Below are 26,109 nucleotides of genomic sequence, written 5' to 3'. Positions count from 1 at the left end.
GGTTGTGGATATAGGAAATATACCTAGGTATAGTTAGTTAACTGTAAATAAGCCTATTACAAAAAGCATTAAATACTTTACGGCGACGTTTTTCAATTTAACTTTTCCAAGACAACAACCTATTTATTAAACTCAGATGGCGTTATAAATCACGATAACATATGACATATTTATTTTTGAATTTCAATTTAAAAAAAACAAATATGTTGACAAGAGATACAAATTTTATTCTAATTAATGAAAAGTAAAATTTGTACACACTTTTAAGGGAAAATTTAAAATAGGTTACTACTGTAGATGCTAGTGTACGCTCCTCTTTAAGTTAGGTACCTTTACATATGTATATATGTATATATACGTACATATTTCTCTTGAAAAAGAAAATTCCTTACAGCGATGCGGGAAATTTTGCTGTCATTTCCTAACTTAAATTTTTTGACAACTTTATCAGTTTATTGTTTTCTTTTGTTTGCAAATTTAAAAAGAAATTAAATTTGATTTGCAAATTTATATATAAAATAAATGGATATTCCAGGTTTAAGTATTTTTCAGGGTGGAGGTAGTATTCAAATAAATACCTCTGCTAATCAATTGGAAGAACAAGAAGCTCTGGAAGATCAAAAGCGTCGAAATGAAGAAGTTTGTCAACTAATAATTTGAAAATTTTAAATTTTAACCTTTATTTTTAATTTCAAGTTGGAAAATGAATTACAAAATGCCTTTGATGATTTGAGTGAGGATGAAGATTATACAATTAATAGTACATCTAATATAAAATCTCACTACAACCGTGATGAAGATGAGTGTGTTGGTGGACCATTTAATAAAGAAAGTTTACAAGAAAATAATGAAAAACAAAATTTATTAACAAATGATAATTATGGATTTGATAATAAAAAAGATAAAAAAATGCAAGGATATATTGATGAAATTCAACATCTAACTAATGTTATCGAATCTAAAAACAAGTAAGTAGATTTTAGTTTAGTCTATAAATTGCTCTTAATATTATTTTTAATTTCAGTGAACTTGAAACCATATCAAAACTTTTGCATGACGAAAAGAAAAAAACCGAAGAACTTAATAAACGTTTGGCCTTATCAGAGGCAGAAAAGTGTAGGGCTCAAATGGCAAAACAACAAACTCATGAATTACTTGTTGAAAGCAAAGCAAAATTTTCAGAACTAGAAGATTCGACATCAAAACTAAAAGCTAAAATTAAAACTTTGGAGGATTGCAATATTAAATTAGAGCAGGATCTTGAAAGGACCAGATTGATGTTGTCAGAGGTTCAACAAAAATATCACATGGTTGAAAAAAATGCTGGTTTCAATGCCGATAGACGTGTCGATATTTTGATGAAACAAACAAATGATCGTCATAAAGCCCAAACAGAAATATTGCAACAGCAGTTAGATAATATACGAGGTAAACTAGAAGATAAAGAAAGAGAACTTAATGCATTAGATGTTCGGTATAAAGAGCTCCAAAGAAATAGAGAAGCTATATTAATAGATAAATCAGAAACCATAAATCAACTGGCAAAAAGTCTGGAAGAATCTCAACAACAATGTCAGAAATTAATGACAAAGAAAGATTTCGCACAAGAAAATGTTGCACTAAAACGAGTAATAGAAGCTTTAGAACAACAATCAGATCACCAACAGAAAACAATCATGGATTTACGTAGCCGTTTAGATGCAACTTCTGCTGAATTAGCTATATTGGATAGTGTTTTGCATGAAAATATGGACTCAGATAACAATAGTCCAAAAAGAATAAATTTTGCGAAACAAAACTTGGCTGAAAGTACCCCACTAACTACTAACGACAGGTTAGATAAACTTAAAAATGAATTATATCGAAGTATGGCTAGTCAAAAAGCTAAACGTGAAGAAATCAAGAAATTACAAACGGAAATAGAAAGCAAAAATTTAGAAATAAAACATTTGCATACCGAAATTGATAATAAAAATAAAGAAATTAAAGATTTAGGGAAAGAATTACATTACAAAGACGAAGATATTAAATCGTTAAAAGAAGAAGAAAATAAGTGTTTAGTACTGATCGCCACTTTAAAAGAAGAAAAAATTCGTTTCGAAAATAGGATCATTATATTGGAAAATGAACTAGATCAAGCAAATAAAAGAAAATCGGATACACGCAAATCTACTTCATTAGAAATTGAAAATGCAAGGTCTCAAGGTGAACAAAATACTTTTGAAAATGAAAATCAGAAAATTAAACACATTCGTAAATCTCCGCCTAAAACAGATGAGAACAAATTTCATATTTTGGATATTCAATTAAAAAATTTAAATATAGATCTAGAAGAACTAAAACAAGAACATGAAAGTTTGAAAAATAACTATGAAGCTATCTTAAAGGAGAATAAAGACTTAAAGGATTGTAAGAAAATTGATTCGCTAATGCTCGAATTGGAGAAACAGAAATTTTTGCTTGAGGATGCTCAAAAAGAGTGTAATCGGGTTAAGAATCTATATATTGAGGTTTGCAATGATAAAGAGCAAATTTTAATGGAACTAGACCAATTAAAATCAAAAGATATTTTTAAAGACTTACGAGAAGAAGAAGAAAAATCTACAAATTTGCAAAGGGCCTTGCAACTAGCTGAAATGAAAAGTTCAGAGCTTACAAAATTATTAGAAATCGAAAAATCAAACAGGGAAAATGAAGTTAAAGATTTAAAAGAGAAAATAAGAAAAGGTATGTACATACATATATAAAATAGAAATTTTAAATTACATTTTTTCAAATTCCACCATTTTCTTATATTGTTAGAAAAAACTGAAAGTTCTAAAAGTAATAACGCAGCACTTAATTGTTCTAAATGTCTTCATTATACCGCTGATATTACAAAGGTAAAATATAAAACAAAATTAAAGTTTATACAAAGTTCATTTCATAAAACTCATTTAAGAAATCCAAAAATTTTTAAAGTCAAAACTTTTGATTTTATTTTTATTTTATATATGTACGTATGTACAAAATTTAATTTTATTTTTCTATGTATGTAGTACTCTTATAGATTTTATATTTAAGAGCCATTTAATATATTTTTATATGTTTCTTTATACATAATAATTATATTTTCTACATTTATTATGTCATACCTACAGCTCGAAATTTCAAATATTAAATTAGAAAACCAATGTGCCATATATCGTAAACAAGTAAATGATTTAAGAGAACAATTATCACAATCTGAAAAATGCATAACAGAACTCAGAGAAAAATTAGAGCTTAAAGAAGAACAAGAAAAAATTATTTCTGATTTAAAAGAAAAAGCCCACCAGTTTGAAGAATATATTGAGACGTGTCGTAGTAGTAATGCACACAATTGCAGTCCACGAGAAACAGGTTCAAATAGTACATCAGGTATATCATCACCAAAACCTACAACGACGGCACAAACGACCTCCCGTAATCAAAATATTGAAACATCGCCTGAATTTCAAAATAAACTGCGACGAGAAATTGAATCAACAATTCGCGATGATATGGCAAAAATTTTTGCTAAAGAAATAAAATCCATTGAAGAACATTTTAATTCACGTATAAAAGAACTTGAAGATTTAAATATGTCATTAAAGAAAAATTTGCAAAAACTTAATCATGAGTTAACGTCTCGTCAAAACGAAGTGCAATTATTAAAATATACAGTAATAGCTGAACGCGAAAAATTTGACGAAATTACAAATACAAAAGATATACAAAATGAAAAAAATTTACAAAAATATAAAGATATTTTACAAAAATGCCGTGAAGAATTAAAGTCAAAACAAGATCGCATTAAAGAACTTATAAAAGAGCTAGATGAGAGGAATTTTCAAATTGAGAATGAAAGACAATCAATGAAAGCTGTTATGAAACAATGGGAAGAAAGCCGTAGTTTAAGTGATAAAAAGGAACTTGAAATGTTAAAATGTATTGATGAAATGAAACAAGAACATTCTAAAATTATTGAATCATGGAAAGCTAAATATGAATCTGCTAAAAGAACTGCTAACAATTACAAGGTAGATATTAATCAAAATTTTCAATTAGTATTTTAAATTAACTTTATTTCAATTTCTAGTTATATTCAGAGGAGAAAGAACAACATCTAATGAAAGAATATGAAAGAATGAAGACTGAATTTGAATTAGCTAGAACAAAACTAAAGAATAAATTTCATGATTGTGTAGAGAAGACATCTCTAAATAAGAATCTAAGTTAGAATTCTAATTTTTATTCGATATTAACAAATTTTCTTGGTAGGAGTAAATCTTTTTTAAATATTGTAGTTATTTTGAATAATAAAAAATTATCAGTATTAATAAAAAATATTGTTATATACGAAATCACTAATTAAATTTTATACATTAATAAATTAATAATACGTTAAAAAAAAGAACACTTAGTTTCAATTAATAAAAGTTATTATTAATTATTATTTTAAATTAACTTATAAATATTTCAAAATATACACAATGTGTATACAAAATATATATGGTTGAGATATTGTTTTTTTATTTTTGGCTAAAATAATATAAGAATATTTACATAAAACACTGTTTTCAATGAAATATTCAATAATAAATTACTATGTATAACAATTATACATATTTAATCAGATGCTTTTTTCTTTTCAGTAAACTAATAAATATATAAATATTACGATATATTCTAAATTTTTTATGTAATTATAATGAATCTAATTTTAAACATAAATAAAAAGTGACTATTTACATAAAATTTAGTGATTTGTATTTGATTTACTAGAATTACCCATGTAATCATATAAAAATGATGGTTTCTTATATTGACTTTCATCACAATAATAACTTCTTGGACATGGAATTTTTTCTAAAGTACACCTGTGATCGTTTTCATTTTCAAGTGATTTTTTTCTATAAAAACTACATGGACGTGGTCCATATATTGGTATATTAGCGTCATATGGTGGACTCAATATATCAAAGAAAGCTGCAACATTTTCAATAGCAGTTATTTCATGGAAATTTTTTTCAGTTGGCGTTAAAACTGCACATTTTGAATCAGAATCTATTATTAATGGATTTTCTTTTATAACATCAATTTGAAATGTGTTTATGTCATACAATGGATCAATATCGCTATTTTTAGCAATTTTACTATAACTCTGTACTATAACTTTTCCGGATAAAACTTTTAATATACCATGCATAACTGGATGATCATGAAGTGGCATTTTATAATCACCTCGTAAGATAAACACTGACATCTCTGCAAAAAATTATACAAATTAAACATTTTTTTTTCAAATATTTAATAAGATTTTATATTTACTTATTCGACTATTTTCAAATATATCAACAAATGTGCACGGTGCTTTTAATGGTTTGTCAAAACTTTCTTCTGTAACTAAATCGCTATCAAGTCCTACATCTGAAATACTCAATTGGTCTACTAATTCTTTTAGTACATTAAAATTTGTTTTCAATTTGGAAGAGTTTTTGCGATCAAAAGTTATAACCGCTTGTTTAACAACTTTAGAAAACAAAGTAGACATTTTTCTTAAAAATATTTTATTAATTTGTTTACGATTATTTTCGGGGTGATAAAATTTTTTGACTTTTTGCTTCTAGTAAAAAGTCCTAGAAACAGATGGCGCATATAATATGAAAAGTTGAGACATTTGTTTATTTATAATTATCAACGTGTTGAATAAGTTTTATATATGAGTTCACATTAGCATTGTTATGGTTGTCTATTTAATTTATGTCGATTGCCAATTCATGTTTCGGTTTTATTGTTTTACTTTTGAATATCAGCTCATTTCCAAACTACTATTGAAAAATTAGATATTTCTATAGATGTATTTGGATTTAAAATTAAATTTTAAGGAAAACAAAGAAACATAAAACATGAGGAGAAAATGCATTGTTATATGAAGTGAACAGTGCAAAATCCAAAAAATAAATGAAAAAAAAATTTTCAAGGAAAGAATTGCTGTTATTGTGTAATCAGAATATTTGCAGAAAAATATGTGTGAACCCTAATAGTGAGTGACAGAAGACTCAAAAATTTTATAGAAAACTCGAACTGAAAGTAATTATTTGTATGAAAGCCTATCAAACTTTTTATATAACAGTGCTTTTTTGTACTTCTCTAATTCTACTCAGAATTTTAAAACGAACGAAAAGTCAGAAATTAAAATTAAACTGAGTTTATTTTATTCTCTCGAATTAACGTAGTAATTTCAATTATTTGTCGTAAAACAAAGTCCGATGTCAAACTGTGTTTGCGTATACCTCATTCACCTGATTTAGATTTTGTCGTGTATTGCTATTAACTTGTCAGTTTAATTCGCGCATACCTTGGATACTATATTTTGACACATTTCAAATATGATTTTGCATCGAAAAACTAAAAAACTTTTAGTAAACTGAAAAAAAGTTGTGATAAATATTTTGTTTGCTTTTTTTATTATGATAATCATGTTTGTTAATAAATGGTGTAATTAAGAGTTTTTCGTTTTAAAAAATACTTTGTGTAATGTACTACAAAAACAGCAAGTGCATTTTCATTTTTAAGATATCATGTCCGAGTCTTTAACACGAAAGTGGATAAAGCAATACAAAACATATTTCATTTTATTAATTTTGTTTTTTTTAATTCAAATATTTTTGGCTTATAAATCATCTTTAATACCTCAATTAGGATTAAGTTCGACTAACAGTAAAATTAACGATATAAATGTTAATTTGGCATATCAAAAAGACAATGGAAATTCTGTTGGTGGTGACGATGAGGATGCTAATAATAACATAGCGAAACCTGAGCCAGAAACTCGAAATGTTGGTATTAACAGCAACAGTGTCGCTTTAAAATTAGATAATTTAACGTTTAATACAACGTGCAAAATATTGTCGAAAGAAGCGATATCTGCGATTAATCGTGCAAAAACTCAAGACTGCAAAAAACATATCGCTAATATAGCATGTGCAATACAATCTGGATTATTTTACCCAAAAATATTAAAAAGCACTTGTCCAAATGGTAATTTTACAAACAGCCGCTCATTAGGCTGCTACAAAGATGAAAAAGAATATAGACTTTTATCTGGATATTATACGAATTTTAAACAATCAAATTCACCAAATAAATGTATTCAAATGTGTTTACAATCTGGTTTTCAATATGCTGGTGTTCAATATGGTACAGAATGCTTTTGCGGAAATGAGCCTCCTCCACCATCAGCGAGAATATCCGATCCGAATTGCAATATGAAATGTACCGGAAATGCCAAAGAAGCTTGTGGTGGTTACTTTACAATAAATATATTTGAGACGGGAATTGCAAGTGAGTAAAAATTAAAAATTTTGAAGAATAAATTATAAAAATTATCTATTTTAAAGAATTCACAGCTCAAAATGCGAAAATTATTCCTGAAAAAAATGTGGAGGAAGTACGAATAGTATTTTTATTAACTTTAAATGGAAGAGCTTTAAGACAAGTGCATCGTTTAATTAAGGCTTTATACTCAACAAAGCAATATTTTTATATTCATATAGATTCGGTCAGTATAAAAACTCAAAGTCAAAAATTTTCATTATTTAGTGACAAAAATTTTTTAAAACAAAACGGATGAATGAATAGTGGGTGTAAAATTAAATTGAACTACACATATGTACATAGTTATGTGTATACAACAATTATGTGTGTACATTTGTCGCTGAAAAAAATTAATTTTATCTTCAATTTACTTAATTAATATTTTTTTTTATTTTGTTTTTAGAGACAAGATTATTTGTATCGTGAATTGTTAAAATTGGAAACGAAATTTCCTAATATACGTTTAGCTAGAAAACGCTTCTCAACGATATGGGGTGGCGCATCACTGTTAACAATGCTTCTACAATGCATGACTGATTTATTAAAATCTGATTGGGAATGGGATTTTGTTATAAATTTAAGTGAAAGTGATTTTCCAGTAAAAGCAAATGAAAAATTACTGGAGTTTTTAACAGCAAATAAAGGAAAAAATTTTGTTAAAAGCCATGGAAGAGAAACACAACGCTTTATACAAAAACAAGGTTTAGACAAAACATTTGTTGAATGTGATACTCATATGTGGCGAATTGGAGATCGTGAACTACCGCAAGGGATTCAAATAGATGGTGGCAGCGATTGGATAGCTTTATCAAAAGATTTCGTTAATTTTGTGACAAATTACAAAAATAATGAACTTATTCTAGGCTTATTAAAAATTTTCCAACACACTTTATTACCTGCTGAATCTTTCTTTCACACAGTTTTGCGTAATACACATTTTTGCAGTACCTATATTGATAATAATTTACATGTTACAAATTGGAAACGTAAATTAGGTTGTAAATGTCAATATAAGCATGTTGTAGATTGGTGTGGTTGTAGTCCAAATGATTTTAAAATTGAAGATTGGGCTAGATTACAAAATACTGAATCGAAATTATTATTTTTTGCAAGAAAATTTGAGCCAATGATAAATCAAGCAATTATTTTGCAATTGGAAGAATGGCTTTTTGGTCCTTATATGAGTGAGTACACAAATCTTAATGCGTATTGGGAAAGTATTTACAACTATGAAGATAGCAGTCCATTACCAGATGATGCTCTTCTGACCATTGCATACAGTTTACTGAGAAATAACGCAAAAATTATGCGTTTCCAACCAAATATGCTGAAAGAAATAGTTCATTATAAATTTGATGATGAATATAAGGGATTTATAATCAAATATTTGGCAGAAATCTCCAATAACACAAATAGTTTATTCGAAATGGAAACTAGAATTCGACCATATCAACCATCAAAAACAAATAAAAACTCTAGATTTGGGCGCAGAATAAAAAGTTTTGAAGTAAGTACCGATTATGATCAAAAAGAACAAATTCTGAGAAATTTCCAAAAAGTGATTGGTCCATTATCGAATGATCCAGTTTTAGTTTTTCAATTTTCGGGAAATGAACATGCTGAAAATTTTTCTTATAACTTAACAGTTCTTTGGATTGATCCAAATGGAAATTTAGCTGACTTCAATGAAGTTCATGTTGAAGATAGTCGTGTGGACTCGATAAATTTTTGCAAGTCAAATTTGAAGAAACCGATAACCCCTGGAATATGGACGGTCAAATTGATTGGAAGGACAAATTTATTTGCTCAAACAAGATTTTTGGTAACACCAATTGAATTTGACAAAGGAAAACCTATAAAACTAAAAAGAGCTGAAATATTAAATACAGGATCAAAAAATTCATTAATTTATCCTGAGGAATGGAAACAATATTTGCCTCAAGGTTTAAAAAAAGAAAATAACTCAAAACGTTTTGGTGATAATTTGAAAGAATGGATTGATAGTCTTTCTAAAATGTTTTATTTAAGCCGGGAAAGCTGTTTAGCATCAAATGACGCAATTATTGATATAAAATTAGAATTATGTAAAAATACTGCGTGGAGTTCGCTCTCGCCAGATTTAAAAAGTAATATTAATACTTTATTAGATAAGGGATAATTTTTTAGAAATATTTTTTTTTTAAGAAATTGAATGTTAAATTTTGTTAGTATATTTTTTGTTTTTATAATTATTTATTTTAACTTTTTTTAAAATAAAAATGAAACAGCCAAAAGTAGTTTACATATAGCATTTAGTTGTGCCATTATTAAAAGTTGTTTGTTTTAAAATATCATATTGCCGTATTTGTAAAAATTAATTTTAATGTTTATTTTCATTTCAATATTAAAAAGAAGACTATCATATTTTAGAAATAAAAAAGAAATATTCTTTTAAAATTCTTATAGCATATTTAAATGTTACCATTCTCTTACATATCACCATAAATAACCAATATATTAATCTGCATATTTTATAATATATAATATATACAAAGAAATAAAAAAAAAGCAAAACAATGTTAATTTGATATTGAACTTAATTAAGTTCGTGTTGCACAAACTATTTTAATTTTGTGTAAATCTGCAATTTTATACTAAAACAAAAACGTACCAAAATGAAATTAATTATAAGATATGTATGTACATTAATTAAGCTATTTTTCTTCCATTCAGTTTAAAATTATTTTACCAGTAGTTCTGTTAGCAATATAAAACAAAATTTGGATTGTAATTTTTAATTATTATTTTAAGGTTAGAAAATTTTTAATTTACAAAGAGCTCCTTTAACTAAAAAAGCAGTAAAATCAACAATGTAAATATGTAAATTCAATTAAGCAAAAATCATTTTGGTTTGTAAATGATTTTTACTAAAAATAAAAAAATTTTAAAGTAAATACATACAATCATACATATATTTTCATTGTATATACAAATAAACATTTTTATTAACAAATCCTTAATAGAATCTGTATTTGTTCTTAAATAGACAAGTCTTCGTCAGGATCTTCATCATCAAAATCATCCATATCCTCTGGTGTATAAACAATATTGCCTTCATTTTCTTTTGCCCTAGAAAGTAAAAATTTTGGTGTTATAAATATTCTTATTGTATTAATGAATTTACTTTTCATAAGGTAATTTTAAAGCATTTCTTGCAATCATTTCTTCTTCTTCCAATGCAATTTTAAATGTTCCTATATCTTGCATTTTATTATTTGTTTCGACTTTGTCAGGTTTACTTGTTTTAAGAGGTTCGATTTCAAAACCAATTGGAGTTATTTTATAAGAAAAATACTGGAAGAAAATAGGTAATTATTATTATTATGAATTTGTACTTTGTAACAAAATTAATACGAACTTTATTTACAATGAGACCACCTGGTTTTCGTATAAGAATTGATAATTTTTCTAAATCTTTTATTGTTATTATTTGATCAGCCATATATTCTAGAAATGGTATTATAAAATTCTGCTCAAGTGTAGATTGTGTGGCCCACAAATACATTTGTTTAACATTTTTATTTTGCTTCAATATATTAATCATATTAAATAAATATTCAGGCTCTTTGCTAATAAGAATTTCAGATACTAGTGGAAGTATTATGATTTCTGACCTAATTTCTTTTAAGTTTTCTTTCGCTAGTTTACTATTTTTCAAAAATTCGGTCTTTACTAAATTATTTTGTTGACGTAAAATGCTTTTCATTAAACTCTCTGCATATTTTTCCATACCATATTGATCTAGAATTAAAAAGGAAAATACTAATATTTTTAAAATAACAAATAAAACAAATTTACCAGCAAATAAAATAAATTTATTTTGAAATGAAATTTGGTTAAACAGCATTGTTTATTGTTTACAGATTTTTATATATGAACAAATTATATATAATAAAAAAAACTTCAACATAAAACGAGTCGGTAATCGGTATATATTCTGTCAGCTGTGATTTTTGTAATGTCAAGATAATTACTTTTTGACTTCTGTACTGTCAGATATTTGACCATAACCCAAGAATCTCAACATTTCAAATTTTAAATTCAAAAAATTTATGCAGTTGCATGCATCAGTGTTTTATACAGTTGTATCGAAAACTAACATTAGTAATTAGTAGTGTCTGAAATGGAAAATCAAAATGAGATGAATACATCAGAAAATCTAAAATTATACGACGAAATTTTAGCCATTAAGAAACTTCGTGAGAGTCAGGAAAATGATTTAAATCATTTTGATATAACATTATCATCTTTACCAGTGGATATAGTACTTCTTCTCAATGAGTTCTCGAACGTAATTTTACAATGTGGTTTACAGAACATTGATCATTTCAACTTAAAAATTCTAATTCATGAAGCAATTGAAGAAAGAATTCATTACGTAAAAGTGATCAAAGATCTCCAATTAGAAAATCGGAAGTGGGAGGAATATATCAATCGTGAACTTCGGGATATCAAAAATATTGAAGAAGGGAAAGTGGATTTACTAAAAAATGTTACACCCATATCAAAACTGGAAGAAGAAATTAGTTATTTAGAAAAACAAATTAAAGTAATGCAAAAAAAGCAAGATCAATTCTCACCATCCGCATTAAAATGCATTGATCATCTATTATCAAAATTAGATCAAATAGAAATTAAAAAAAATGTAAAGGAAAATGAAGTAAAAAAAGCTTTGGGTAAATAAAAATTAAAAACGCTACATTTATTTGCACTTTTTGATACTATAAATTATTTTTTATACACGAATGTTTTTATGTACCTATAAGTATTTGAACTATGATAACTTTTAGTAATCTTCAGTTTTCATGTCATTTAAACCCAATTCTTCATTTTGTTCGAAAGATCTTTCATAATGATGAATTTTTAATTTTTCATCCGGCTTATCATCTGCTAGTGATTGGATGTAACTGTTACCAGCTGGATCATCCAATATTAAAGTTGCGGGAATATCTAAATTTATAACACGATCTATATTTTTAATAAACTGATTCAATTTTTCCTTTGTTTCTTCATCAGCGGAATCCCTAAAAGGAATAGTGTTGCCTTGCAATTGTTCCTTCATTCCACAAAGGATCCCTTCAATGGTGGTAAAACGACCACCTAGCGCTGCAGGTCCAACATGGCAATCAAATTCTAACAAACTCATACTACAAGTTTCAGATTTTAGAATATCACGACTCAAGTCTTCTTTATCTTTGATGTTAACTTCAAAACGAGTTCCTTTATCTAATATACCTCCCCCAGATTTTATTTCATTTGTACGATAGCCACACACTTCGCATGTTGTTGCCATAATAACAACTTCTTTGAAATGCGGAATACTTGTCATTTTCATGTTAGTTTCACAAGGCGAACGACATTTGTAACAAAGAGTTGGAAACTGCAAAACTTCTCCCTCTAGCTCTTTTAGTGGCCATGAATCTTCCGGAATCGGTTGCAAGATATTTTCTTTTTCAGAAGCAATGTTTTCCTCTTTTGATACACTTTCCTCATAAATGCCAACAATTTTATTTTCATCTTCATTACGGATAAATTCGGTGGTTTTACAGTTATGATCAACATGTGGTGCATTCGGATTTTCAATAAAACTATTTCCACTAACATCTTCCAATATCAAGGTAAAGCCGCCAAATAATTCTATATTGAGAATATGCCTTAATTTTTCTATATAATCATCTATTGATTTAGCTGTGTCAGGATGTTCTTTTCTCCTCGCTTCTTGATCTTGGCTTAAACCAGTTATTGTGCGTTGTATTATACCCTCAACAGTTGTTACTTCACCTTTTTGAGATTTAGCTGGAATTTCAAGGTTAACTTCAGGAACTTTCACTGCAGAGTAATCAGATTTAACAACTTTTCTGTTTAAATCGGCAGCATTGTTTACATTTAAAACAATTTTACATCCTTTAGGAGATATTTCTGAAGCAGTTTGTATTTCATTATTTTCATACCCGCACTCATCACAATTAAATGACATTAAAACTATTTCCTTATAAAATGGAATTTTTGTCAATAATAATCTGGTTTTCCCATTTTTAAAACAATTCATGCAAACAGATTCTATGGTTGTAGTTTCTTGTTCTTCATCCTCAGGATTCAAATCACGAAATAAAGGTTTCTTAAGTTCGGCCTCCATTGAAAATGGGTACCAAAAATATACTTCTAATTAAAAAGTATGATTGAATCTTCGTTCTGCTTGTTCTTGGCAAACCATGTGAATAAACAAAAATAGAAAGATGATGACATTTGAAAAGCACAGGGATGCCAACGTTTTCTAATCACAAATTGTACCTCTAGCAGTGTTTACACGACAACTTTTTTGCAGATACAACTTACAGGCAAATGGAATGAAGCGTAATGTCAACTATTAATGCAAAAGTCGTTGTGTAAATATGCACAGCTAATTGATACACAAGTAGTTTAATCATTGACAATAAACGTAGGGAGTTTAGACATACGAAACCAAAAAATATTTTAATCTTAAAACATAGAAATAAAATTTATCCATTTTTAATTAAAAATATATTGTATCTAAATTGACAAAATTAACATCTTGTTGTATTCACCTAAAATCAAGGGAAATTGTTGATACAAGCGCGTCGAAGTGGAAGCAGTATTCTTAACACTTTCTAAATAATCCTGAAATAGACTACTTTTAAAGTTTAAATCCTGAATAATCCTGAAATAGACTACTTTTAAAGTTTATGTAAGAAAATTTTCTGAAACCAAATAGTATCAGGATTATTACTTTTAATAAGTAAAATATGTGCATATGGCAACTTCAAACTTTTAATGGGCGTCTTTTCTAATAACGCTCAGAGAATGTCAATATTTTTTTTATCTAAATTGTCAATTTATGCGAATTGAATCAGCTGACCCTCTAATGCAAAATTCAATTATTTTTGTCACTAACCAGTTCTTAGAAATTTGTAGCACTATTAGGTTAGAGTTAATTTTTCATTAATTTAAAAATTTACTTAAGAATGAAATATCTGCAACATTTCCAATATTAGATATAAAATTAATTTTTAGTTATTTTCTAATACTATAGTGTAATAGATTATTTGAACAAGTATTAATTTAAATGAAAAAGGCGAATAGTTAACATTTTTATAAACAATACCATAAGTTCGCCACAATCAATAACATCAATGGATCCAGATATCGTACAAATTGAAAAACATGCAAAATATTTTGCAAGATTTTTAAAACTTCTACCAGCTCGTTTGTCTTCACATGACTGCACGCGGATAACTATTGCTTTCTTTGCTGTCAGCGGTTTAGATGTTCTTAATAGTTTGCATATACTTAAAAACAGTTTCAAAAACGAAATTATAGAATGGCTGTACAGGTGTCAAATAAATCCTCGCGAAGATGACATGAGTTGTGGAGGCTTTCAAGGATCAACGACGTTTATAACTTGTAAAACAAATGAAATGTTGAATGACTTTTCGTGGGAGCGCCATTATCAGTGGGGCCACTTGGCTGTAACATATACTGCTATAGCAACGCTAGCAACATTGGGAGACGATTTAAGTAGACTCAATAGAAAAGCTATAATTCGAGGGGTCGAGGCAGTTCAAAAAGAAAATGGAAGTTTTAGTGCTTCGATACAAGGTATGATCCAATTTTCCTTTAAATAGTAGATACTTAAAATTTCTGTGGTTAACATACTGAAATAATTTACCACAAAAAAAAAATTAAAGATTTAATTTAAAAAATAAAACCTAATTAACACATTTTTGTCAAAATTTTTCCAAAATCGAATTAAAATTTTATGTAAACTTTTTTAAAATTTCAGGTAGTGAATCTGATATGCGTTTTGTTTATTGCGCCGCGGCTATTTGTTATATGCTTAATGATTGGGGAAATATAAATAAAAAGCTTATGGCAGATTATATTTTAAAAAGTATTCGCTATGACTATGGGATAAGTCAAGATGGTGAAATGGAATCTCATGGTGGCACTACATTTTGTGCTGTTGCTGCGTTATATATGAGTGATCAATTATATATATTATCAGAAGAAGTCCTAGAAGGCATGAAACGGTGGTTACTTTTTAGACAAACTGATGGTTTTCAAGGGAGACCAAATAAATTGTCTGATACATGTTATTCATTTTGGATTGGAGCAACATTAAAAATATTAGACGCTTTTGAATTATCAGATTTTAAACAAAATCGAGATTATATATTGTCAACACAAGATACATGCGTTGGAGGTTTCTGTAAATGGCCAGGCTCAAATACAGATCCGTTTCATACTTATTTTGGTTTATGTGGGTTAACTTTTATTAAAGAGAAAAATTTGGCAGATATAACTCCAGCACTAAATATTACATACAGAGCATTTAATCATTTACAAAAGTTACAAAAAAGTTGGAAATTGGAAAACCCTTACTAGAATGTTGGAATATTGAACGTAAAAATATTATATTTAAATGTTTTATAATCATTTGATATTCTAGTTTAGTAGTGGTCTACTTTGGCTTCAAGCATAAATTGTAGATTCTTGTTAAAATTCAAAAAAAAGAAAATTTTATTTATTTTTTTTTTTTTTGATAAAAGGCGCACTTCTGTTTTCTTTTTAATAGATACATCTTTTTATTTATTTATAAAATTTTACAAAATCATAAATAAGCACATTTTTTTTTTACCTAATACGAGTATTTTATGATTTTTAATTGCGCAATTTTTATACTTAAGACGATGCAATTTATAATGTAAAACATTTTATAAGAAAAAGTTTTAAAACAAATAATAAATGAAAACTTATTTTTAGATTAAAAGATTCAAAAATTTATTTCCAGGTACATTTAAGTACAATTTTATTGCAATAATTTAAAAAATTGTTTTTACTTTCTTAAAAAAAGTTGAAATACATAAATATGTTGATATATACACAAAGATGAATATCAACTAACAAACTCCTATAAATTAATAAAAGTAAGTACTTTTATAATCTCTTATTACCGTAGTTTTATCATTGTTCAAATTTCTTTTGAAGTCCTATAAAAGGTTATTTACAATATTGTTATCATTCCAAATACAACTTATTTATTAAATGACTAGTCTGGTGTTTTAAAGAAATTTGAGCTTATAAAAATCAACACTTAAGTTTCATGGTATTTTTCCTTTCGAAAAAATTGCGGCTAAAGGAAAGCTAATACACACACATAAATCTGTTAAATTTTGATATAATTTTATTTTTTCTTTTTTATTAATTTTTTCATGCGGTAAATTTTCCAAGTCATTGAATAATCAAATTAATTTTGCCAAGCCAATAATATGTTCGTAAGAAATTAACAAAAACATTATTTTTATAGTCTTACAGTCTGCTTATAAATATTTTCTTTGAAAGTAAACAATGTAAACATATTAAAAGAATGTTAATATTTTTGAAATAATTCAAAATTATTCAAAATTTTTTTGACATTTGATATTTTGAATTTGGATTCTGTCAATCAAAAAAATTTATTTCTGTAGACTACTGTGTTTACATTGTAAAATCTGACAACTCAAGAACTTTAAATAATGAAATTTAATTGATATTTAGTGTTTTCCCAGTTAAATTTAATGTTTATATTGACGGTTTTTAGATTATTATCGTCAAGTGCATAAGGTGGTTGATTAACAACCTTGCTTCATACTATACAGTATAGACTGGTTTTGATTATTACTTCCATATGTGAACATAACATTTATATTTATAAAATGTGCAATACCATTTCGAATTAAAATCTTTATATGTAGTTCTTATCATAATTCGAACCATTTTGCATATTATTGTACTTATTGCAGCATTATTATTAATATTCTTGCAACACCCTCTATTCCCTTCTGTCAAATATGAAAATTCACTGTTTAGGAGGGTATTTTCTTACATAAATAATCTGCATATAAATTAAATAATAATGAAATTGAATGATTTTAAGATTAATCGTACTTAATGTTAGTAGTTTATAAATTGCGTTTTTGGCGTATAAGATTTACCAATGCAGGTAAGTTTTATCTGACACGCAATTTTTAATGGATTCTATTTAATATTTTTAAAAATATCGGTTGATAATTAAAAAATTTGCTAAATTTTGAATAAATTTCAAATTATATTTCAACTCTACATGAACAAAAAAAAATTTCTATATGGCAACTTTTACAAATACTTTCAAATATTTACTTTATTCTTCTTTTGGGGGACAGAAAATCGTCAAAATCAACTTGTTGTGCTTGTTGTTTTTTTTTAGACATCGTCGTCTTTTTTGATAAATAGAGCAATTCTTTTAAAATAAAGTATACATATACATATTACTTTTCCGCTGAAGTGTGAAAATGCAAAAAAAATAGAAAAGAGTTGCTTTAAAAAAAAAAGTTTTCAAAATTTTGGAAAACTATATTTTGTTTTAAATTTTTTTAGTTTTATTTTAGTTTTCCTTATTTAGTATTTTGTAATAAGTTAAAATTTAAGTTACTTACTTATCTTGGAAAGAAGGAAAAAAGGAAGGAAAGGAAAATAATTTTCTGGTATGTAGATAATTCATATTTTAGCTTTAAAAACCAAACTCATTTGAACTTTTATGTATTTTTAGCTTAGTATAATGCTTACGTAGTATGATTTGCTTTTTTTTCCAATTAACATTTTAATTGAGTTTATGTCCTTTAAAGAAAATTAAAATATATGTATGTATTTGCATGCAAATTCATCTATCATTGTTAGATTAAACATTTCTGTAAATAAAAAATTTTTTTATCATATAATTCTAATTCATATACAGATTTTAAGAATAAAAGTGTAAATTGCCGTATAGAACTGCCCACATCTATCATACATTATGATTTTTTGATATACATCTTTATAATGTATCTTCTTGATATATTATGTATCCACGTACATAATATGTAGGTACCTATGTGTTTAAAAAGTTATGTAGAGTAGTCATTATTGTACGTTATTAAAAAGGTGTCCTAGTTTTTTATTAGATTGATAGTATACCTAGTTGACAAAGTATGTGAATTTTTCTCTTTTTAAACAGATATCTTACTTTTTGTACATTTACTGAACTATGTAGTATCTACTCAAAATCATATTTTTGTATCTATTAATTATATACGTACAAGTATACCCATACCCATAAAAATTGCAAAAATTTATACTTCAAGGAAAATGGTATACCCATCTACTTGCTAACATATTATGTAGTAATAGATCTACTAGTTTAAAACTATGTATTTTAAAACTAGTAGATTTATTAGTATGATAAATTTGTTTTAATTGAATTTAAAATAATTTTTATTAAATTAAAATTTTTTTAAAAAATATTTATTGTAGTTGCAAGAAAACACTGATTTATTCGTGAAAGGCGGTTTACCAATTTTGGAGCAACAAATTTTTTTATTTTCAAATTAAAAATGTTACATTTTTTTTTTTTAAATTAATTAAATACATAGAGGATTCTGAGATGTAAAAAATTTAACATTTAATACTGGCAAGCATTTCAACTCATTGCATTTGCATTCAAAAAATATTGTATAAATATAATGAATACTTTTTTTTTGGATATTTCATCTATGATAAGAGAAGATGATTAAATACTACTAAATGAAGATGTTTAAATTATACGTATACCTAAAATATTGAAATAGATTACTTATATGATCTGTTACTTCTGAAAGAAATCAATCAATTTAATTCAATGAGTAAGAAATGGAAAAAAGAAAATTAAAATTTGTTCTAAGAAAATTAATTTTTTTTTTTATATTGTAGGTTTTTAATATCAAATTATATATTGTGTAATTACAATTGAAATACCTACATATTTTAAAAAATAAAACTGATTTAATTTTATTTTTTTTCCATTTCTTATTCATTGTTATTAAATTCTTATTGATAAAAATTATCTCTTAATAAAAAATAAATTAAATATTGTTTGTATAATACAGATTAAAGTTCTTTCACCGGTTTCAGTTTATATTTTAGCTTTAACAGAGTTGCTTAAATTTATTTAATATTTTTGTTGATAGATATTTATATTTTATAAAGGTTCTAATGGTTATTCTTTAAAATACAGAGCATAATTGTATAAGAAATCAAATTGAACTGAGAAATCAGTTGGAAATTGCATCAGGTTAAAATTTTCTATGTTTTAGAATCTAAATTTTAAAAAGGAAACACTATTAAAGATTTTTGTTATACGAGTAGTAGTAAAAAGTATGATGAATTGATGAATAAATCTATGCATAACATTTTAATTGTAATTAATATTTACATTATTATTGATATATCGATCTCATTTCACACTAAAATAAATTTTCATTATTTTTTTTTCTTAATTTTATTTAATTTAGAAGTACATACGCTTAACACACATTAAATTTTTAAATTTAGTTCTAATTTTATAATTAAATTTCAAATATTCTAATAAACATTTATATTTTTACAAATTAATTTTAATTTGTTTTTTTTAAAACAGCATTCAATTTTCAATAATTTTTTAATGTGATTCAATTAATATGAAATCGAAAAAATAACAAAAAAAAGTTTCCTTAATGCCAATTTTTATTAATTATATAATATGAGTTTATAACTAATGTTTTTGGATACAAAAAAAAAAATAAAATATGGAAGACAGTAACAGTGAGGAAGATGTAATTTCTCCTTTAATGAATAAAGATGAACAATCGAATAATAGGTACATATATATATATATATATTTAATATTCAATTATAATTTTAATATAAATATTTAAAATAGTACTATGCTTCTTAGAAATGAAATTTATTTAATTTTCGATGCTAAAATTACAATAGTATGAATATAATTTTGTTTTGAAGGTTTCTTATTATTTTTAATTGAATACAGACAGGATAATTTATAGTGTATAATTAAAACCACAAAAAAAATAAACCCAAGGAACAAGAAATGGAATAAAAATCTATTTGTATATAATTTTGAATATTTGCATTTTGAAAGTAATAAACCAAAAAACAAATATGATATGCAAAAAAAAAATGTCTGAGAAATATTTTTTCCTTATGAATGAAATTATGTTGAAGATTCTTGAACATTTATTTTATAATGTATTTAATTTATATTGTATTTATTTCTATTATACATTAATTTAATTGCATGCATATTAAAATTGCAATAAATATTTTATAAAAAAAAAAAAATCATACTATAATTTTCTAACTTGCTTTTTTCATATTGTATCTCATAACTCTCTCATATTTCATTATAACACTATTCCTATACAATTTTATTTTGTATCATAATTAAAATCACATTTAAATTTATTACTATTATTTAATAATTTTAAATATTTCACATAATGTTATGCTTAAATAATTCATACTATATATATAAACAAATTTGATTAACCATTGTTATTCAAATTATTTTTTAAGTTTTCCATTTTAAATACCCGCTTAATATTATTCATAAAATTTGCAATGTGAATGACTTACAATTTTGTATAGTTGCATATTTTTAAAAGTTAAATTCCATTCTTTTAGAATAGAATATAAAAAAATTGATGAAAACAATTTAATCTTCACTTGTATATAAATTTTTTTTGAAAAGGTCATCTATTAAAATATTATTTATTAATATTAGTGCACATATTTGGTATATGTATATAAATTTATAATAAATAAAATTTAGGTCAAAATTTAATAATTTATACTGCAATTAGCAATCACGCTCGCTAATTCTATCGTACATATGTATATGTATAAAATTAAATCATGCATTAAGTACATATCATGACTAGTAAATAGTTAATTAGTGTACCTTACACACAAACAACTTTAAATTTACACAAATTATAAATATGCGATATAATATATGTAAGTAAACTCATCAGATATATATGTATGAAGCTTGAATAATTAATTAAATTTAAGTTTTTTTTTATATCAGTATTCTAACGCATTAAAACATAGGAAACCTCGTTCTAATATAATAAAATATAACCAGAAAACAATATCTGAAAAATATTCATAAATTTTAGTACCTAAATAGGTACAATTGTATTAGTTTGTTATACAAGTCTTATAGACTAGTATAAGTGGTATACAAGTTTTATACCATAGTCTAGTATATAAAATATGAAAATAGATAATAGTGTATATTGTGTGTTTTTTTTTTTATTTTTAATGAGAATAACATTATTGTTTTGTGACTTACTAACTTTTAATTAAGAATACCTATGGAAGTAGTATTTCTGTCAAGGTAGATTATTTCATTTGTATATAACAATAATAAAAAAATTTGTTTTAATATTCTTGCTGTCTGTTAAATACAATTATGTATGCATTTTGAAAAAATATTGCAGGTATAAGTTAAAAATGAATATTTTCCATTTTTTTTTTTTATTAATATTACAAATTTAAAGTTTTTGTTCTTTTTCTTCTTTTCTAAAATAATTATAAATTTGAATTTTTCAGTGACGTGGCCACATTTATATTTTCCAGAAGTTCGAACTGAATTTCCAAAAATTCACAAAATAATATTTTGTTTGTGTTTGTTTGTAAATTGTTTGAGTGCTGTTTCTTTTTAATTTTCTTTAAATTTTATAACAAATCAATTTTTCATAAAAGTTTTGCCGTAATCTAATTTTTAGTTTTTTAATAACACATAATATTTTTATGAGATACATATTATATAATAATTATTATAGAAAAAATATTATTAAATTTTTGTTAAAATGTTAAGAAAAAGGAGTATTAAATCAAGCGACTCACAATTTGCGTCAAGCAAACAATATCAAAACAGACAAAGGTATTACCATTCTTTTCCATCCTACTATATATTGGTAATTCTCCTAGTTCTAATTTCTAATTTTCATTTAATACAATAGTTTTAATTTTATAAGATGTTATAGTCAATATACAAAATATTAATATCTATATGTAGAATATAACCGAAATACATTATGTATTATTAGTTTTTAAGTATGAAAATTATTATTTTTAAATGTACGAGTAGTTAGTTTGTTCTTAAAATTTTTAATTTGTTTGTTTTATAGTAGGTGATATAGTAGATGTTTGTTTTATGTATTTGATTGTAATTGAATTTTTTAAAGTTTAATAAATTCAAAACTCAGATTAATTTATTCTTTATTCATGCGTTTATTCAATTAATGAGTAATATTAATTTTAATACATAATTTAATATAGAATAAAGTATATCCTTATTTATATTTCAAATGAACACCACTGAATAATAGTTTTCATACACACAATCAACCAACATGTTCATAGTCTATTAGTATTGCAAAACTTTTATTATAATATTGTAGGTGTTCAAAAATATTCAAACTAACTCTTACACATTGTTGGTGATTTATTGCAAATAGTAGTAAATATTATTTTGAAGCGTAAAGTTTTACATTTAAAAGTTTTATATAAATTTCCGTCCTTTTTGTTTTGTAAAACGAAATAGCGAATTTATTTAGAAGCATTAAATTATTTTCATTTTAAAAAAATATTATTTTTGATACATTTTGGATGTACATATATCGTAAATAATTGAAGTTTTTATATTTACTCTTTCAATGGAATTAAATGAACAAAATAAAGTATCATCAAATGCCATAACAAATCAAAATGAATCGAAAGGCGCAAATATCACCTCAAATGTAACAAAGTAATAAATAGTAGATCCAATATAATTAAATTACAATATTATTATTTCATAAAAAAAATTAATAAACAAAACACTGGATACAGTACCTATTTAAATAATTATTTATAATTAATTTAATTTAATTTCAGTGAAAGAAAGATGGACTCGAATCAAAGCGCTGTCGATTTAGGGAATTTTAAAGTTCTCTATTTAGTAACGCAATTAGTTGGTATTACATTAATTATATTGATGACTAGTTGGATTGGAATTCATTTAAATGGATTTGGTGGTACAAGTAATCCATCAATTGAATTTAATTGGCATCCATTTTTAATGACAATTGGAATGATCTTTCTTTATGGAAATTGTAAGTTATTTAAACAATTGATTAATAATGTTTGTGTAAATATTATATGAATTTAAAATTAAAATAATTTTTTTTTTGTTTTTAACACCAAATCAATTTATTTTGTAGCAATATTAATATATCGTGGCCTAAGACAAACACGTAAAAAGAAATTAAAATTAATTCATGCAACAATACATGGTATTGCATTTATATTAATTGTGATTGCATTGATAACAGTATTTGATTCACATAATTTGGCTGTTCCACCAATTCCAAATATGTATTCATTACATTCATGGTTAGGACTTGGTGCTGTTATATTATTTGCAGGACAATGGGTTGGTGGATTTGTTGCATTTTTATTACCAGGAATGAAAGAAAGTCTTAAAGCTACAATAATGCCGTTTCATGTATATTTTGGATTATTTGGTTTTGTTTTAGCAATAGCAAGTGCATTAATGGGTTTAACTGAAAAGGCAATTTTCTCAATGTCGTAAGTTAATGTTCATTTTTAAATTAGAATATTCTATATACAAGTATCATAATAAACATAATATTATAATTGTCTTAATTAATCACTAATAACTTGTTAGCCTGAATTGTTTTTAAAATAATTTAATTAAATAATTCATGTTTAATAATTTTTTAACTTTTTTTTTTTTTTAATTTACAGAAAATCATATGCTAATTTACCAAATTCAGGATTGATTTTAAATGTCATAGGAGTTTTAATGGCAGTATTTGGTGGAATGGTAGTTTATTTGGCATCAGAACCAAGTTATAAAAGAAGACCTTTACCTGAAGATGCAATGTTATTAACAAATGCTCCGAATGAATAAATTTTATATTCTATATAAATAATATTATATTTTTTTTTTATTTTATTTTTGTAAATGTAATTCAATACAAAAAAAAATAATAGTAATGAAGGTTGTCCATTAATGAGCGCTTACATTTATTAACATTAAATCAAAATATTTTCTTTGATTATTTCATTATTTAAGAATAATTCTTTTTAATACATTTACATAAATAATATATTATAATATAATATAAAGACTATTTTTTTGTGATTCTTATATTTTAGTTGTTTAATATTCTAAGAATAGAAATTATATCATAACTTTTTCAACTCAACCTAATTCATAATAATATACAAATAACATGTTCAGAATATTCATAAATGGAAATTTATTTAAGATTTTCTTTTTTTTACAAAAATTTATATACTTTGTTTGTAACTATGTACTGTTGTAGCTTGTCATTTTAAATGAAAATTAAAAACAGTGAGAAAATTATTGAAAAAAAAAAAAAAAATAATTTTAAATTTAATCGTTGACTGTTGATTTTTTATTTTTTTATATTTTGCTTTTAATATAAACCAGCCTTATATTAAAAGTAATAAATTTATTTAACTACAAGTATTATTACACATTTTAATTTTTTTTTTTTTGTAAAATCTTGTAATAAATCTATCTTTTTTAAATAGGTATGAGCTATAAATAAATAGATAATATTGTTCTTGACATTTTAGTAAAACTAATACAGTCAACGATTTTCGATAAAATTAAATAAAATATAAATAAATTTAAGAAAATTCATTATATAAATAAACAAAGAATATCAACATTATATTATAAAAATGTCTATTTTTGCACATAAGAAAATATCTAATATTCTTTCAGGCAAAAGTAATTTAAAATCATAAATATATATATATACATATTGCTTATATTTTAAGTGTCTACAAAAATAATATTATTATATTAAAAAAAAAACAAATTACAAATATAAAAAAACTTAAAAATAAATGGCGCTATATGTAAATCAATATACATTTATGTTATTAAAAATATAAAAAATTGAATAAAAAAAAAAATCAATAAAACGTTTATTTTTTATTCAATATATTTTTTTTTTTTTAATTTTTTATACAGATTGGTAACCAAACCACTTGAATACATTACAGTATAATATAATTTGTTTGTGGTTACTTCGAAAAAAAAGAAAAGAAATAACAAAATTATGTCCACGTATAAAATTTTCATTGTGTATTCAAATGAAAAATTCTACATCACGTTATTTACTTGCAAAGTAATTTAATACTTTTTTAACATAACTAAAATTAATATGTATATCTACATATATAAGTATTCACTGTATAATTTTGTTTTCCCTTTTAATTGTTTAACTTTTAAATTCTCACCTGTTGATTTTAAAGTATTTCATTCATTTGATTTCTCTGAACGTTTATAAAACATAGGTTTAAGTTATATAAGTTCATTTATTATGCATATAAAATATTAGATTACATGGTAGTAACCTACTTTAGTTAGTTTATTATGTAATATGCGTTTCTGTATTGGCCTTGAACTTTAAGAAGCCAATTCAAACTGAAATCATTGGAATTCCATGAACTTAAAAATAGGTCAAATAAAGAAAAAGGAGAGCAAATTTAATGAAATGTAAAATTAATTTCAGAAGAAATATGAAAATATTAACACACGTTACGAGAATAACTTATATATTATAATATAAGCGAATTGATTGAGAGAATGGAAGTCATAGGAAATTGTTTAATAAAAAAAAAATATAAGTAATAGCTATAGCAACTCCCGGGTTTTATTAAAACTTGTTTATTATGGTAAACAATATAAAATAACTATCATTCAGCTAATATACTTTTCAAATTTTTTATTTCTTACAAATTTTAACTTAT

The 26,109-nt window shown here is 24.8% G+C and overlaps 6 protein-coding genes across 12 annotated transcripts; 4 read left to right on the top strand and 2 right to left on the bottom strand.

Annotated features, from left to right (window-relative positions):
• Positions 1 to 463: 463 nt before the first annotated feature.
• Positions 464 to 4,275, top strand: LOC129606718 (repetitive organellar protein). Its single transcript, XM_055517215.1, has 6 exons — positions 464 to 639; positions 697 to 968; positions 1,025 to 2,727; positions 2,803 to 2,882; positions 3,141 to 4,040; positions 4,100 to 4,275. Exons 1-6 carry the CDS (start codon positions 523 to 525, stop codon positions 4,238 to 4,240), a joined length of 3,213 nt encoding a protein of 1,070 aa, XP_055373190.1. The 5' UTR covers positions 464 to 522; the 3' UTR covers positions 4,241 to 4,275.
• Positions 4,276 to 4,557: 282 nt separating this feature from the next.
• Positions 4,558 to 5,616, bottom strand: LOC129606722 (2-aminoethanethiol dioxygenase). Its single transcript, XM_055517220.1, has 2 exons — positions 5,332 to 5,616; positions 4,558 to 5,268 (listed from the first exon to the last, which is right to left on the bottom strand). The coding sequence occupies exons 1-2, from the start codon at positions 5,552 to 5,554 to the stop codon at positions 4,760 to 4,762; spliced, it is 732 nt and encodes a 243-aa protein (XP_055373195.1). The 5' UTR covers positions 5,555 to 5,616; the 3' UTR covers positions 4,558 to 4,759.
• A 787-nt stretch (positions 5,617 to 6,403) lies between these two features.
• LOC129606720 (xylosyltransferase oxt) lies at positions 6,404 to 11,701 on the top strand. 2 transcript variants are annotated; one of them, XM_055517217.1, is made up of 4 exons: positions 6,404 to 7,347; positions 7,404 to 7,564; positions 7,784 to 9,506; positions 11,283 to 11,701. In XM_055517217.1, exons 1-4 carry the CDS (start codon positions 6,585 to 6,587, stop codon positions 11,294 to 11,296), a joined length of 2,661 nt encoding a protein of 886 aa, XP_055373192.1. In that variant the 5' UTR covers positions 6,404 to 6,584; the 3' UTR covers positions 11,297 to 11,701. The 2 variants fall into 2 exon arrangements, with proteins under 2 accessions (XP_055373192.1, XP_055373191.1); XM_055517216.1 differs by lacking the exon at positions 11,283 to 11,701 and adding an exon at positions 10,406 to 10,542.
• A 389-nt stretch (positions 11,702 to 12,090) lies between these two features.
• Positions 12,091 to 13,623, bottom strand: LOC129606721 (zinc finger protein ZPR1). Its single transcript, XM_055517218.1, has one exon. It carries the CDS (start codon positions 13,553 to 13,555, stop codon positions 12,206 to 12,208), a length of 1,350 nt encoding a protein of 449 aa, XP_055373193.1. The 5' UTR covers positions 13,556 to 13,623; the 3' UTR covers positions 12,091 to 12,205.
• Positions 13,624 to 14,353: 730 nt separating this feature from the next.
• On the top strand, positions 14,354 to 16,207 carry LOC129606864 (geranylgeranyl transferase type-1 subunit beta). The gene is made up of 2 exons (XM_055517470.1): positions 14,354 to 15,036; positions 15,221 to 16,207. Exons 1-2 carry the CDS (start codon positions 14,571 to 14,573, stop codon positions 15,820 to 15,822), a joined length of 1,068 nt encoding a protein of 355 aa, XP_055373445.1. The 5' UTR covers positions 14,354 to 14,570; the 3' UTR covers positions 15,823 to 16,207.
• A 1,483-nt stretch (positions 16,208 to 17,690) lies between these two features.
• Positions 17,691 to 25,203, top strand: LOC129606800 (plasma membrane ascorbate-dependent reductase CYBRD1). 6 transcript variants are annotated; one of them, XM_055517361.1, is made up of 6 exons: positions 17,691 to 17,939; positions 19,886 to 20,104; positions 22,996 to 23,062; positions 23,191 to 23,408; positions 23,517 to 23,883; positions 24,064 to 25,203. In XM_055517361.1, exons 2-6 carry the CDS (start codon positions 20,086 to 20,088, stop codon positions 24,227 to 24,229), a joined length of 837 nt encoding a protein of 278 aa, XP_055373336.1. In that variant the 5' UTR covers positions 17,691 to 17,939; positions 19,886 to 20,085; the 3' UTR covers positions 24,230 to 25,203. The 6 variants fall into 6 exon arrangements, with proteins under 6 accessions (XP_055373336.1, XP_055373337.1, XP_055373338.1 ...); XM_055517362.1 differs by lacking the exons at positions 19,886 to 20,104; positions 22,996 to 23,062 and adding an exon at positions 21,862 to 22,195; XM_055517363.1 differs by lacking the exon at positions 22,996 to 23,062 and having other exon boundaries at positions 17,692 to 17,939; positions 24,064 to 25,202.
• Positions 25,204 to 26,109: the final 906 nt, after the last annotated feature.

This window comes from Condylostylus longicornis, unplaced genomic scaffold (assembly GCF_029603195.1).
Source record: "Condylostylus longicornis isolate FDR11 unplaced genomic scaffold, ASM2960319v2 ptg000022l, whole genome shotgun sequence".
NCBI lineage: Eukaryota > Metazoa > Arthropoda > Insecta > Diptera > Dolichopodidae > Condylostylus > Condylostylus longicornis.
The sequence above is the reverse complement of the archived record's forward strand: the minus strand, read 5'-3'. Positions and strand labels throughout refer to the sequence as shown.

Coding starts and splice junctions, on each gene's coding strand:
- LOC129606718 (XM_055517215.1), top strand. CDS start 523: ATGGATATTCCAGGTTTAAGTATTTTTCAGGGTGGAGGTAGTATTCAA. Junction 640..696: donor AAAAGCGTCGAAATGAAGAA/GTTTGTCAACTA, acceptor TTTAATTTCAAG/TTGGAAAATGAATTACAAAA. Junction 2,728..2,802: donor AAAAGAGAAAATAAGAAAAG/GTATGTACATAC, acceptor TTATATTGTTAG/AAAAAACTGAAAGTTCTAAA.
- LOC129606722 (XM_055517220.1), bottom strand. CDS start 5,554: ATGTCTACTTTGTTTTCTAAAGTTGTTAAACAAGCGGTTATAACTTTT. Junction 5,269..5,331: donor ATTTGAAAATAGTCGAATAA/GTAAATATAAAA, acceptor AATTTTTTGCAG/AGATGTCAGTGTTTATCTTA.
- LOC129606720 (XM_055517216.1), top strand. CDS start 6,585: ATGTCCGAGTCTTTAACACGAAAGTGGATAAAGCAATACAAAACATAT. Junction 7,565..7,783: donor TTTATATTCATATAGATTCG/GTCAGTATAAAA, acceptor TTTTGTTTTTAG/AGACAAGATTATTTGTATCG. Junction 9,507..10,405: donor GCTCTCGCCAGATTTAAAAA/GTAATATTAATA, acceptor GTTCTTAAATAG/ACAAGTCTTCGTCAGGATCT.
- LOC129606721 (XM_055517218.1), bottom strand. CDS start 13,555: ATGGAGGCCGAACTTAAGAAACCTTTATTTCGTGATTTGAATCCTGAG.
- LOC129606864 (XM_055517470.1), top strand. CDS start 14,571: ATGGATCCAGATATCGTACAAATTGAAAAACATGCAAAATATTTTGCA. Junction 15,037..15,220: donor TTTTAGTGCTTCGATACAAG/GTATGATCCAAT, acceptor TTAAAATTTCAG/GTAGTGAATCTGATATGCGT.
- LOC129606800 (XM_055517360.1), top strand. CDS start 21,523: ATGAAAATAGATAATAGTGTATATT. Junction 21,548..22,995: donor AATAGATAATAGTGTATATT/GTGTGTTTTTTT, acceptor AACAAAATAAAG/TATCATCAAATGCCATAACA. Junction 23,409..23,516: donor GATCTTTCTTTATGGAAATT/GTAAGTTATTTA, acceptor TTTATTTTGTAG/CAATATTAATATATCGTGGC.